Source organism: Siniperca chuatsi, linkage group LG9 (genome assembly GCF_020085105.1).
Source record: "Siniperca chuatsi isolate FFG_IHB_CAS linkage group LG9, ASM2008510v1, whole genome shotgun sequence".
NCBI lineage: Eukaryota > Metazoa > Chordata > Actinopteri > Centrarchiformes > Sinipercidae > Siniperca > Siniperca chuatsi.
In genome coordinates, this window is record NC_058050.1 from 25,368,725 (window position 1) to 25,383,490 (window position 14,766).

Consider the following 14,766-nt stretch of genomic DNA (forward strand, 5'->3'; position numbering starts at 1 on the left):
TGTCCTCATGTTTAAATGGTTTTCCATCCTGTGCAACCCTGGTGGCGTCAACAGATATCCAATATGGAAGAACAAGAAACACACAAAGTGATCATCTGTATATAGTTCTGTTGATGTCAAGGAAACAAAATAACCATTTAAGCAAATTAAAACCATTTATTATTTAGTTATATTTGATCGTCCATCATCTGGCATAATGAGAGAGGATACACTGCCATGGGTATGGCTGGTGACAGCATGACTGGTAGTGTAATTCAATAAGAACAAACAAGCTTAGATACTTTGCAGCTATTATACGTGAAATGTGAGCAGAGGGAATTTAAAATGCAGTGCTGTCTCCAAACACGTCTCATCAATGTTAATGAGAGAGGAGAAAGTGTACTGAGCCTGACTGCTGTTAGTCTGCAAGGTGCTCATGACAGCGCTAAATCACTCAATGCCCTGCAAAATATGATACATCTGAAATAGAAATGTGTGTAAAAGTGTTACACAGAAGTTTTGTGTGATCAATTCTTGACTGGTCTACAAAACAAGGCACATACTGTATTTTGGGGGTTTTCCAGTTTTTTTATTGTTTGATAGATGTACTTGTTAGGAAGCATTGGTCAGAGGGCCCAATACAGCGACTGCTTCAATCTCAACCAGTCCACCCTAGAAAGAGGAACAGAGAGAGAACATACAACACAGTTTTCAGTTTAAATCCACTATAGAAATCATGGAAAAGAGCATACGTCTTCATCAAATACTTACTCTGGGAAGAGCAGCAACCTGGTAGGCAGCTCTGGCTGGGTAGTTAGTGGTGAAGACTAGAGGTAGCAGCACATTTAATGGCATTAGGTTACCAACACACTCATATAGACATGTTAATATTAAATGAAACAGACATCTGGCTGAGCTTTGGCAAAGTTTGACTATTGGTAAGTGAAAAAACCTTGAGTGAAAAACTACAACCTGACATATTGACAATAGTGTAACTTGTGATTTCTAAGATTGTTTTATGATTACTCCAAACATGAGGCCAAACTTGGTCTTTTATTTAAAATCTGACAGTCAATGTCTTCCATCTCTGATTTTAAGTTATAATCAGCAACATGTTAATATGAAATTCTCATTTTGCTACTTTCTGACACTGACTAATATAAAAGTAAGAAGAGTTTTTCCATTGCAGACACTTTGACTCTCACAGCAAGAAAAGCACAGGTGTAACTAATAACACTAATTAGGGGCTCTGTTCCATTTTCCCAGTCAGTCTGCACAAGCAATCGTTTGTGTTATTAGTCAAACCTGTGCTTTTCCTGCTAAGACACGTCATAACGTCCTTTGTAACTAAACCTACATCCAGTTTATGAAAGCTTTTGTATTTGTTGTTCTTAACATTGAGTGTCAGGTAGGTGTTAATTAAGAAAAATCCTCTTATACACAGGAAATGATGTTTGGGCCAACACTAACAGCATGGGTGAACAGACATGCAAAATCAAAATACTGAATCTTTAGGAAATTTCATGCTCACAACAAAACAGAAAAGTATTTATCTGCAAACACAGTTTACAGTTACCCTTATTATATTATTATATAATAATATACTTTATAAGATTATAGGGTAGTTGGTAACAACCACATTATTAGACACACAATGGAACAGATATCTCTGGGAAATGCAGTGCAATAAAGCCACAGCAATAAGTACTTGAAGGCCCTGCACAGCTTTGATATAGCCACAAGTGTTTTCACTCATTTTGCCTGATTAAACCTTTTAACAAGACTGTGAAGGCGTGTACAGACCAGGCTTGATTCAAATGCATTTGATCCTCCTATTAGTTCTGTGGAACCTGTTAGGGCGGGAAAACTTAGACCTTTTTCCATTCTTATTGGTACATCACGTAATTCCAGTATAGCTCCACCCAAGTTCAACCTGAGCAGAAGTCTAATTAGCCCAAATAAATGAAAACACCTGTGATACAGGCTCTGAGGAAGGCAAGTGTGCCAATATGTGTATTTTTAGACCATATTTATTTAAGGACTTTTATTCTTAACCATGCACTTGAGTGCCTGGAGTTTTTTAGTTTTTTAATGCCACATCTTACACATAGATAAAGGCTTATTTTTTCCTCTTTTCCCCTCCAAGATCATCAGAGTGTAGAGGTGCTCCTGTTACCGTTCCTTTTGTTTAAACAAAACTACTTTGAATGAGACTGAAATGAACATGGTGCATGTGGATAAAAGTTATACATATTCAATATTTCCCATGTGGGCTTTGTAATTAGAGTTAAAGGATTTCTTGGCCATCTGTGGAGCATCAGATGTGGCATGTTGTCTGACATTTAGTTTAAGGCTTAATCCACTGGCAGCAGCAGCAGCTCAGGTTTCATTCTGCTCAGCAGTCCCTGTACCAGCGTGGTGACAAGGACAGCTATGTTTCTGAACATCTGTTTCACACCTCGGAGTACTTGCTCTGGATCTTTCTTGGCATATTTACAATAAGAAGAGGCCAATTCAAGGATAACAATTAACAAACAGAACAACGATGTGCCCAGGCAAATACAGTGGTAAGATTGATTGATTTTAGGGATTTACAGTGAATGAATACAGAGTATATAACTATAGATGAGCACTCAAAACAAGTAACCAATTAATCTTGTGAACTCTGGGTGAGAATGAGACCAGTATGCACAAAGGCAATGATTAGGCAGCTTCCTGCCAACCAAGCGAAAAACGTCACCTATTTAGCAACCAGTATGTACACCTAGTTAATGCAGGTTCCCTGCGTTGTGCTGACACCCGGTGGCAAAGTCTGTATTGTAAGATGCAAATGATGAACTTTTGCCTGAGTAGTCACAAGAAGGCCTGTTGTGACAAGTTTGGTTTGTTTTTTTTACCATGGCCCAGCAGCAATGAGAAGTTGCAAATAAAAAATCCTTTCGATAAGCGAATCAATGATACTTACACTGCTTGTAAACATCGTTGACCCTGGTAAAGTCATTCATGTCAGCTAAGAGCACTGTGGTTTTGACAACTGCAGGAAACAATGACAAAATGTACGTTTAGGTCTAAGATAAAAGGATTCTCCTCGATGTGAACTTCAAAGTGATCAATTCAAAATGCGATACTTTTCAGACAGTAAAGTGTTTCTCACCATTCTCATAACCACACATCGCAGCTTTAAGGATTTCACCCATGTTCACGAGAGCCTGTGGGAAAAGAATGCCCAAATGTAGGTGCTCTGTTCTTTAGTCTTTTATGTTGATTTGCTCATTTGTGAGACAAGTTGATAGAAAATGAGATTGAAATGAGATGAAAGGAAGCTCCTAAAGCAAGGATCAAATGCATTAACGTTCAATAATAAATTCAAATTATATACTGCATTTATTCATACTGTAGCAGCCTGTTGATGGATTGTATATGAGACGGCTATAAGAGATTATCTTTGTGAACAGAATAAAGTGGAGTAACAAGCAACCACATCATACTCATCATTACAGTAAATAACTTCAATAATATGTTGGATAGTTTCCCATTTTGAATGACTGAATGGTGGGTCACCTGTCTGGTTTGGGCCTCAACACCCCCTTCCACCAGGGATCCACTGGCAGGATCCATCCCCAGCTGTCCTGAGATGTACATGGTCTGATCTACCACTACTGCTTGGCTGGGAAACACACAAACAGGAACAAAGAATCATCTACATGGGATTTAAGGCTGCGTTACTGACTCTTTCAGAAAGAGTATGAAATCTTCTTGTCCTTTCTAGTGTTCTTCACTGCTACAGAAGGAGAGCAGACAGTAAATGCAGAAATTTTCATTGCCAAAGTTACTGATAATGCAGAAATTTGGGTTAAAAAGTATTTATATTTGTATGTATCTTTGTACTATCCCTATTCTCCTTGACTATACCTCTATACCACTTGCTTTTCTGTCTTAACAACTCCCAGAGTTTGTGTAGTTTCACAACTGCTTCCATGACTGCATTTCTAGGTGTTTAAAAGGAGGGATTTTAAAGATTCTAAGGAATTATCAGTCTAACTTTCACGCCTCTGTTGCATAGTCAAAATATAGATTTAGACAACTGATCATTTTTTTCCCTTTAAGGTCTATTAACATACTGAATGTAAAATACAATAATATACTGTCAGCCAGTGGTCACACAGAAGCTGTACAATTTGACAAAAATATGACAAAGTGTGATGTTGATCGTTATAGTTTAGCCTTTCAATAGTTTACAAAGTGCAATCCAAAAATCTTGTACTTTGCTCCTATACGCACTGAGTGACTACTGGGCGAAACGCTGCACTCCCCAACACAACTGTATGATCATATTGAGGAAAATATCAATATCTATACCTATCTTAGCATCTTACCAACACTGTTAACATATGATCTATAAATGTTATTTTGACTGCTTGTCAGCTGTCGCCAGCTGAAACTTTACAACTTGAGGTTTCAGCCTGATGGTCCGACTTGAAAGCTCTTCTCACCTGTACGGGCCGATAGCAGCAGGAGCTTTTGTTGTGCTGATAATCCTCCTGATTAATGTAGCCATTTTACAAGCAATATATGCAATTAAACCAGGTGAATGTAACAAGTGGTGTAGCAGAGCGCAGCAAGCAAGGGGAAGGAAAAGCTGCAAGAGCACTGGATGACGTAATGAGAGCTTACTGTAAATGACGTTTTAGACGCGCAAAATAGTTTTTTATTTTCCTTTTTTTTTTTTTTTTTTACACCAGTACGGATATACAGAAATATTGTATGCTCAAATCAAGGCTAGTCGTGAGAAAAGAGGACATCACTTCAAGAGAAAATAGGTTGGTTGGCGTGGCATTATAAATTTCAGTTGCGCCGATACACTACAAATCCCATGAACACCACATATCCGGAAGCAAACGTTACGTCAAGCAGCCGTATAAAGAGAACAGCGTGTGGAAAACTCACATGGTAGCTTACTGGAAAAAGAGAGGGCGCTTACAAGTTTCTGACATACAAACATACTGGGGGATCTAGAGGTGAATATATGCTATGCAGCCATTCTGTACTTATTTTTTTAGATATGTCGTATTTATGTTTTTCTTAAGTAGAGCAACAACTGTACGTGAAGTAAGTTAACGTAGCTAGCTAACGTTAGCAATAGCAGATATTGGCAAGTCATGTAGGTGTTTGGAGAGTTTATAGCTTTTCGTTTAGCACCCAGCAAGACTGCCAAAGTATCTGAAACGTGCTTTATTGTTTTCATGTAGAAAATGTCTGCAGCTAAAGTGAAGATGCGGGGGAAGAAGATGAGAAACCAGCCCGTCAGTGTGCAGTATCCATCTGCTCCCCTGGATGTGGAGAACAGCTCACAGAACGGAGGAGACACCCCGGTCACCGGTGACGTTACTATGCCGTCTCTATTTGTCTCTTATGGTCCAATATGTATCTGCGTATGTTCTTGTGATGCTGTATGCGCCCTCTTCACTCCTCTTTCTCTCCATGACCTCGTCTCCTTTTGCTGCTGCATGGTCAGCAGGTTTCAGTCTGCGTCTGTCACTATCTGTGACAGACGTGTCTGTGTCTGACACCATCGTTTATCCCTGGCTCTGCATGTCTCTGTGATTTAATTACCATTAACAAACACATCGCTTAATAAATACAGGACACAGTCCCTGTCAGCTCCAATTTTACTGTCTTCAATTTATCCAAACCTCCTTGTGGAGGCAGGGCGAGCAAGAAGAGAGTTTATCGAAAGCGATTAATGTTGTTATGAGCCACATTCAGGTTCCAATTAACTGATTAGGGGGACTCTGGGTAAAAATGAGCTGTGGGCTCCTATGCTGTAATACTACCCTACACCAGGTTTACAGTGTGCCAGTCAGTTGTGTCAGTTCCTTTTTGAAATAATCTAACTAAACACATTTGTTTAGGGATATGTGAAGACTGTGTACACATAATATCAACAGGAACATTAAATATATTAAAACTAGATTTTGACACAGGGCTCCTATTTAAGGCAGAGCCACATGAATAGGTAAATATTCAGTACAGGGGCCACCTTAAGACTCTTACCATTTCTGGTTTTATTGCAAACATATTTTTAGATAATCAGGTTACAATAAAGTAATCACATATACAGCTGCTGAGGGCCTGTGGCCCCAGGGCAGTTGTCTGTTCTGCCTGGTTGGTAATCCAGCCTGCGACGCATACTCATTTGTTACCTGTGATGACCCTGAAATGACAAAATAATGATCTCCCCAAAGGTGATGGTGGTCCATCTGATGTCTGTCCATCTACAGAACGGCCAAAGAACCCTCACCAACAGGGCGGATGGGTCAGTGGACACCAGAAAGATGGTGGAGGCTATGCTAAGGAGATGCCCAAGTACATCTCTGGTAAAGACATTGTCTTACTCCTACTGTAAATGAGGTCTTCTTTGTGTTGAAGAGTTGCATAATAACTTCACTACCCTTTGTGATTGCCCAATGAGAAATCCTGATGTTTGAGATCCATCTTTGATCACTTATTATACTGCAGGCCATAGAGAATGATCAGATTTTATGTTTTAGATCCATTGCTTTCATGTGGTGCATATTTGCTGTTGGCCTTCAAGTAAACATTAAGTTTAGTCCAACTCAGGATGTAAAAGGTCACAAAAAGGAAGAAACTAATCATGAAATTGCTTTTGAACTGCAAATGTAACGTCACAGTCAGATTAATGAATTTAATCCTCCACCCTTCTCCCTCGCTCCCATCACTACACAGCTGGAGCTTTTGCCAGGGCGAGGGCGGCAGAGGTGAGCACCATGTTGAAAGCAGTCACCAAGACAACGGGCAGCTGCCATGTGTTTGGAGCCCTGCCCAAACACATGAGGAGACGGGCCATGAGCCACAACACCAAGCGGCTCCCTCGTAGACTGAGAGACGTGGCCAACAGAATGGTAAAGTTCAGAATGTTCCCGTTTAGCAGCTTAACGTCCCACTTAACACTTTGAGGCCTGTTTTCAAGAAGCAGGTTTAATTCTCTCCTTCTCTGTGTACCTCCTGACATTTCTGTTTCCTTTCTCCTCCAGCGGGAGAAGAGCCTCCAGGCCGGCTCAAAGAAGAAGAAGGAACAGGCAAAGAACAAGAGCCGCAAGGCCCGCCGCCGGCACGGAAATCTGCTGCTGGAGTTCAACCGCCGCCAGAGGAAGAACGTGTGGCTGGAGACGCATATTTGGCACGCCAAGCGCTTCCACATGGTTAAAAAGTGGGGCTACTGCCTTGGGGACAGACCCACATACAAATGCTACCGACCTTGTTACAGGGCGATGAGCAGCCACTGCCTCCTGCAGGTAATCATCACAGAATTGGACTGTGTGTTGTTTCATTTTTGCCACAAAATTAGGATTGTAGTTAAGGGATTTCACTGCCACTAAAATGAACGTGACCATTTTGTTTTGTTTTTTTGTTGTTTTTTTTTACAGGACCTTTCTTACTACTGCTGCGTAGAGCTACAGGGAGAGGAAGACAAGCTGCTGGCTGCTCTGTCACAGTTGACCAGCAAGGAGGCCGGTGAGAATACACCCTACCCCAACCACAAATATATACATTTAGTCTTTTGTGCTCAAAAATACTGAGAATGTGGACCTATTTTCCCAATGCATCATTTCTCTGAAGTTTTGTTAAGAACCACACAATGTGATCAAAGATAAGTGGATCAGCACTTGATTACAAAAAGTTTGGAAAGTTCAGCTCTGATTTAATTTCAGTGATAAAAGTGATTTAAATTAAAGTTTAGTTAGAATAATTGGAGTAATATGCATGTGGTGTGTGTTTCCAGGCCCTACATTTGCTGCAGCACTGTGTCTATCAGGGCGAAGACAGGGCAGTGTGGTGGTGTACAGAGCAGGACAGTACCCATCGCAGCCCCTGGGCCCTGTCACCTTCCTCTGGAGACCCCTTACTCAGGGCTCAACCAACAGGCAGCTGTGGATTTGGGCTCATCCCACTATTAAACAGGTACGGTGGGTTTTTGAGGCCTAATGGGTTATTGTTACTAACGTAAAAGCCTATGCATTGAATATGAAAATGGAAAATATTAGCATTTAATCTGACAAAAAATGTAAATCTAATTTTGTGGTGAAAGGTTTCATTTTAGTAGATATGATAGTGAATGGAGAGACAAGACTGTTAACTCCAGTAACTGTGTGCTCCTTGCAGGACCTTCTCCTTGAGTTACAAACTGTGTGCCAGTGTTCTGAGGCTGTAGTTCCTCCAGTTGCTCCAGTGGTGACACCTGCTGAGGTTGTTCCCACCCTAGAACCAGAGCCAAAACCTGAAAAGATCCCTGAGGCCAAGCAGATAACTGGAACCAAGAGAAAGCGCACCTGTAAGGATGCCAGTGGACCTCCTGCCAAGAAAATCCTGGGAGATGGAACCAGAGCTCCCACCACCCCAGTTACCTGGAAGTCCAGCTCAACTGGAATAGTTATGAAGTTAGTGGAGTTTTGAATTTCATTGAGATGCAAACTGAGTAAAATTTGGATGAATAATTTTTGCTCCAAATTGTGATGGGAATTATTTTTAATTTGAAATGTTTGTATTTCACTCGTGGATCTGTTGCAGTGATCTCACAATGGAGATTGTACGCTATCGCCTGATTGGACCACAGTCCCATTCTGTTCTGGCGGAAACTTTGGAAGCCGCTACAGACTGTGACGTAAGAATTATAGTGTTAGTAACATGAAAAGCAGAGAGCCACTGAAATATATATTTGCATTTCACTCTTAAGAGCTGTGTTTTATTTGAGTTGTTTTTGCTTTTAAGGAAATAAATAAATCCCAGCCCTCTTCCCTCTGGTGGCCTGAGCACTGCAATGACACGAGCAAGATGAATCTGCATCAACAACAAGCTGATGCCTTTCACATACTGAAAGGTCTGTTGTTGTTTTATTCTCAATGTGAACCGTTTTTTGTTACCTAGCACTTACTTTTTGCCATCTGGTTGGGGGTGTGTGTGTGCACGTTTTATTTAACTATGACTGTGTAATTCATCCAGGCGTCTATTCAACTGGAGAGCTCCCCTCAGGCACAGTGCTGGGTCTGACTGTAGATGACCCCAGGCTGACTTTACCAACAAAGAAGGTTAAAGCTTTGCCCTGTGTAAAGCAGGCACAAGGTAAAATCTGACCTACCAGACACAGTGGAGGAGTATGGGCAGTTACTTTACAGATGCACATGTTTAAAAGGGCATGAAAATCATAGATTATTTCCCCAGACTTGAATTATTCAATAGTTATCATATGCTGTTTCCTAATGTGTGCTTAGAGTACAGTATGTCATACAGTGTGCAGATGGATGTAATGTTCCTCTTCATATATGTCAGCAGAAACCTGACCATTAAATAAGACATATCTATAGTTGAGCACAGAATCAGTCTGTTGTTTCTGGTCCCGAGGTTGTTTCAGAGAGTACACATCTGGTTCTGTGCTCTGGGGGGCCTCTGCCTGGCCATGCAGATGTTCCAGGTTCGAATCCTGGCAGAACCCTGTACTCCAAACACACCCTCAGTGACAGACAACGGCTGATTCACTGGCTATGAAGAGATACTGAACAGATAAGGGATTGGTTTTTGCCAAATAAAATCCAGACAAACTTAAAAATATAAGGAAAATGACATTTCAGTGATGATACATAATTAGAATTGTCTGATATGTGTTATGTCAATGATCACACACGCCCTTGTTTACTTTACTAGTCCTTTGCTCGACACGACACATGATATTAGGGGTGTGGGGTAGAGGAACAGGATTTCATTGCTTTGCCTTGAAAGGCATCTTGTATTTTACACATTGGACCATTCACATCTACAATCTTGCATTTATACATTTAAAATCAGACGTTTTTCAAGAATTCCGTTTACTGTTGTTACCTTGTTAACGTTGCTGAGTAAAACTCTGAACAGGTCATTTTACAGTAAACCTTTTTTTACAGTAATCCTGTAACACACAGCAGGAGGATTTGTAGGGTAATTGTAAGTCTGTTTTCCTTACATTCCTTTTCAAAAGAATGTTTACCCACTTTTTAGGCGGAAAGCTTTAATGAATTAGATCCTTTCTTTTTAAAGACCCTATTTTCATATAAGACAGAGTCTTGCTTTTTTTTCCAAAGATTTTCTTTTCATTTCTTTATTGTAACTCCAAGATCAATCTCACTTCTGTTTGGAGAACATGCACACTCATTTCAAGAAACTGCAATATACAGTATTTACATTGTACATAAACACATGACTGTTACAGTACGTTCCTGTTTCCACAGCTGAATGTGTTTTTATTAATCAGCGATCAATTTACTGCTCATTTAGATATTGGGTTATAAATCAGACGTAGAGAGCTTTGTATGTCTCTCCTGACACTAGTGATGCTGGTCATACAGGAGCATGCCGTGTGCTGTGTGCTTGTTTCAGAGGTGGATGAGGAGAAGAGGAGGGAGCTGATGTTGCGAGGAGTACCAGAACACTGCTGTCAGAGTTACCTGTGGGAGCAGTCTGTCCGGGACAATGTCACAGATAACAAGATATCAGAGCAGGTAGTTTATCGTTTTCTTACTAACAGAAATGTCCTACTGTAATCGGGATTATTATGCTTGTGCTTAAAATGTAAGTGACTTATTCACTATCTTAATGCTTTCTTCTACGTCTTTCGCTAACATCTCTATTTCTGAAAGCACAGATAAGCTTAGATGTTGCTCTTACTGCTAGCATTTTTTGTGTATTACCTACAGGAGTTGAACCATATGAGAAGTGAGGTGCTGGTGCCGGGCTCCAGGCTGAGCCCCATTCCCCTGCAGGGCCGAGTCCCCATCCTGCTGGTTCACCAGCCTGGCAAACAGGTGGGACACGAGATGAGCTCCTGGGGTGCTGGATGGGATCTGCTGCTTCCCAAAGGATGGGGTATGGCCTTCTGGGTCCCACTGGTAGGTAGCATGGACAGTGCTTTTATTTGATTTTGAATTTCACTATTATCTTTTCATTTTTGCCAGGAAGTAGCTGTTTTGGAATAATTTTGTTTTTCCCACAGTAGTAGTAGTTAGTTTGGATTAACTTGTGTTAAAACACTTAAAATATCCATTCCATTCTGATAAGCTGCTGCCTATGTTATGTTATAGTTTTTATGTAGTGTTGAAACTAGCACCATTTCACATTCTAATATTGGCTGTTTTTAGACAATACATATCAGCTATATAATATCAGGAGAAGTGATAAGGCCTACTTGGTAAGATCTGGGTGAAATGGATTTTATTCAAACTAAAAATGTGTAGGTTTCTTGGTATTTCACTTGCTGTGCTGTGAGGCTGCATGTATACAGTGTATAATATAGTGGATGTCAGTATGGAAAGCCCTGTGAAAGATGTTTTCATTATTTGGTTGCCTTGTCCATGTTTTGGGGCAGTTGCATTTAGTTTGGACAAGCACTGTGAAAATGTTAAATGTACCTTGAAATTTAAAGGCAGACTAGAAGCCCTCTGGTTTGCTTTATATGTCAAGTTCTTTAAAATCTAGTATTTACTTTTTTTTTCTGCCTCTGCCAGGTGTACAGAGGAGTTCGCATTGGAGGGCTGAACATGAGTCTAAAATACTCTCAGAATAAAGGAGCCCCCCACTTCCCCCATGATTTCCCAGACTGCCCTGCAGGCATTCGTTTCCAGGAGGAGCAGGAGGTGGAGCTCCTGTACAAGTTTAAAAGGTCAGCTGAAGACTGAGCAGGAAAGAAACCAAAAATAGTAATGTTCTGTGTGATTATTATTGTCAGAATCATGTTTTAAGTGGGGACATCTTGTGCTGCCAAAGCTTTTGTGTATCTTGTAATATCATTTTGGCATATAACTAGTATGTCAGGCTGCTGATAGAAAACAGATTCGTAAGAACTTTCCCAGAATATAGAAGGTTCATTTTACTGATGGACATGTAAAACCATTGGCGAACTTTAAATAACCCTTTTAACTGTGAAGAAAATGTTTTCAGTTAAGTTAGTAAGTAGTAAGAATGTCAGTTGATTAGAGGTTTTGATAGAATGAAGTACTCCAAAGCTCTGACCCCAATTAATTTCTATTATGCAGATCTTTCCCACCATGCAGATGAGATGGTAATAAGGCTGTGTGCTGCTCTTCCCCTACTATCTGCTGCTCAGCAGTCATGATTTGTTACATAAATTGGCAGAGTTGCCCCAACAGTTTGACAAGGGTTTGACCTTCTGACCTCTTCTGTAGGCGTCCGCCCGCCAAAAGGACCAATTACGTCAAACATGGCTGTCTGGCTCCGTTCCGTTGCCCGTGGCAACAGCTGACCGAGGAGTGGGAGCTTATCTTGAGGGAAGGAGGAGAGGAGAGGAAAGGAGACGGCCAAACCACAACGCAGGCTGACACAGTGATGGAGGAGATGACGTCACATGGAGAGATCGCTGTAACAAAGCCTCTGAGCCGCGTCACTGTACTGAGGTAAATGTTTGTCTTTTATGTTCATGTTTGTGATTTATACTGAAGAGGTTTGTTTATTTTTTTAAATCCTTAACCATCCTTGTTTTATTGTGAAAATAAACTCCTTTAGTATTGACTCGAAACACACACCCACTGCATGTTTACGCCAAGTTCCCTTCAGACGTTGAACATCCCGCACATCTAAATCACACTTCTAACAATATTAATGCAGTTGACTTTTAGAGGTCCCTTGAACAGAAATGTGTACTGTTTTGGGGGCTTTGGGCTCCAATCATCACTTACTACTTTCCTATTTTATTTTATTTTTTTTATTAAGAGACCCCAGCACAGCTTTTGACAGGCTTGATGCATGGCGCTTCTCCAGTCTACCTCCCTTTCATCATAACGTCCCTGATGAGAATACCGAAAGTACATCCAGCCTTAAATTGCTGCAATATATCACAGAGATTAGTAGAGGGGAAGAGTTGCATCTATCCCCATAAAACCATCACACAAGCTTTGAGTAATAACTGACTTTATGAGGGGGGAAAAACTGGATTGATTTTTCACTGTCCATTGGCTGCCTTTTTGTTTTCAGCATTAGGAATTAAAAAATGTTCAACCAAATTTTATGTTTCTCAGGGTGCTTAATGGGGCCAGTGAAAATGCAACTTTTCTTTTGAATATTAATCACATGTTTATAAACGGATATTGTTTTTATGCTTGCAAGGAACAGAAAGTCACTGAGGCTGCTCTCTGGTTGGTGCAGACCCACAACATCTAAAGGTCAAAGGCCGTGCCGTGTTGGGCAGGGGCCACCTCTCGACCGTTCAGCTGTGACATCGTTTCTCACAGCACATGGGATGAGTCTGGTGTGGGTGCGTTTGTCACTGCTGTCCAAGGGCAAACCAGAGCTCCACGCCATGGTGTGTGTGCCAACCGCAGAGGACCTACAGCTGCTGAACAAAGGACCCGGTAGCAGCGGCCCCCAGGAGCCCCTGCACAGAGACCACTTTAAAAGCAGGATTAAACGCAGAAAAAATAGCCCCAAGAAAGCTGCTACATCCTCTCAGTCTTCTCATAAGACTGAGGGCAGCAAGTCAGACCTTCCCTCTGCCTCTGAACCAAATCCCACCTCATCTGAAGCCCCCAAATCATCCCCCCAGTCTTCCTCGGACCTCATCTTCGGGCTGTGGCCGGATCCTCTGCCGAGTGTCACCTCTCACTGCTCCCGGGTGACTCTAGGCTGGGTCACTCAGGGCGACTTCTCCCTGTCTGCAGGCTGTGGGGAGGCTCTGGGGTTTGTCAGCGTTGCCGGCCTGCTTAACACCCTCTTCAGTCAGCCGATGCAACACAGAGGAATGTTGCTGCTGCGCAACCCCACCTCCCTGCACTACCGCTTTGCTAAAATCAACATCGAGGTCTGAGTAAAACATCTGAGCCTATGCCGAACTTAACTTTGGTTAAATTCTGCATAGGCAATTATGCCTGAATTCATGGTTAATGGAGAAAGATCAATATTACTTCTGTCCTGCAGAGGCCTGAAATCATGTCATTAAATCGCACGATGCTTCATTCACTAAGTGATCCCTGTGCCTTGATAGATGCTTCCTTGGATTGTGCCATCATCTACTCTACAGTGTTGGTTAAAGACTTACTGGCATGCATGGGGCATGACAAGCTACCTGGTGGTGCTGTTGACAAGATCATTTTTAGTTGTGTATATTTTAATCTGAGAAGAGACATCCTCATTGTTTCAGTTGAAAAAGGGTGGTTGTTTTTGTATTTGTTTCCATATCATGTCTTTGTCAGAGGGATACTCAACAAAGGGATCAGTTAAATACTGTAACAGAATACCCCCCTTGGTTTTAGTTAGATTAGTTCAGCCTTTTAATCAACTGGGCTTTGGAAATGAATTCATTTATGGCTTATTTGACATCTCTCTCTCTATTAATGATGCTGAGTAGTTATGTTGGTGGCCTTCTATTATTTTTAAAAAGTCAAATGAATGGGTTTGAATTTGAGAAAAGTGTCAGTTTCTGTTTAAAATGCCACTGCATTGAAAAGGTTTTGTTTGAACATAAGCTAATAAAATACCCATACTGCACTTAACAGAATATGCCATCTGTGGGTAATTACTGTCACCTTCTCCTGTGTAAAATCATACGAGTGTTACAGCACACTTAATTGAATCTCCAACACCAATATTATGGCCTGGCCCTTAGAAGTAAATGCATTGAGCAACTGATAGTTTAACATGCATTCTTTTTATAGTTACACTGGCATGAACACTGATTTCCCACACATCCCATAATGTGTAGGTGGCAGATGAGTTGTTGCTTGGCAACAC

The 14,766-nt window shown here is 41.2% G+C and overlaps 2 protein-coding genes across 4 annotated transcripts; one reads left to right on the forward strand and one right to left on the reverse strand.

Moving 5' to 3' along the window:
• Positions 1–546: 546 nt before the first annotated feature.
• LOC122881212 (2-iminobutanoate/2-iminopropanoate deaminase-like) lies at positions 547–4,631 on the reverse strand. The gene is made up of 6 exons (XM_044207082.1): positions 4,473–4,631; positions 3,541–3,646; positions 3,134–3,188; positions 2,945–3,013; positions 751–806; positions 547–651 (listed from the first exon to the last, which is right to left on the reverse strand). The coding sequence occupies exons 1-6, from the start codon at positions 4,535–4,537 to the stop codon at positions 592–594; spliced, it is 411 nt and encodes a 136-aa protein (XP_044063017.1). The 5' UTR covers positions 4,538–4,631; the 3' UTR covers positions 547–591.
• A 207-nt stretch (positions 4,632–4,838) lies between these two features.
• pop1 (POP1 homolog, ribonuclease P/MRP subunit) lies at positions 4,839–14,533 on the forward strand. Of its 3 annotated transcripts, none has more exons than XM_044207074.1 (16): positions 4,839–4,997; positions 5,229–5,358; positions 6,225–6,356; positions 6,727–6,902; positions 7,035–7,295; positions 7,428–7,515; positions 7,784–7,962; positions 8,164–8,438; positions 8,569–8,662; positions 8,770–8,878; positions 9,001–9,120; positions 10,408–10,529; positions 10,725–10,916; positions 11,532–11,686; positions 12,210–12,437; positions 13,147–14,533. In XM_044207074.1, the coding sequence occupies exons 2-16, from the start codon at positions 5,232–5,234 to the stop codon at positions 13,841–13,843; spliced, it is 2,955 nt and encodes a 984-aa protein (XP_044063009.1). In that variant the 5' UTR covers positions 4,839–4,997; positions 5,229–5,231; the 3' UTR covers positions 13,844–14,533. The 3 variants fall into 3 exon arrangements, with proteins under 3 accessions (XP_044063009.1, XP_044063010.1, XP_044063012.1); XM_044207075.1 differs by having other exon boundaries at positions 13,153–14,533; XM_044207077.1 differs by having other exon boundaries at positions 6,261–6,356.
• Positions 14,534–14,766: the final 233 nt, after the last annotated feature.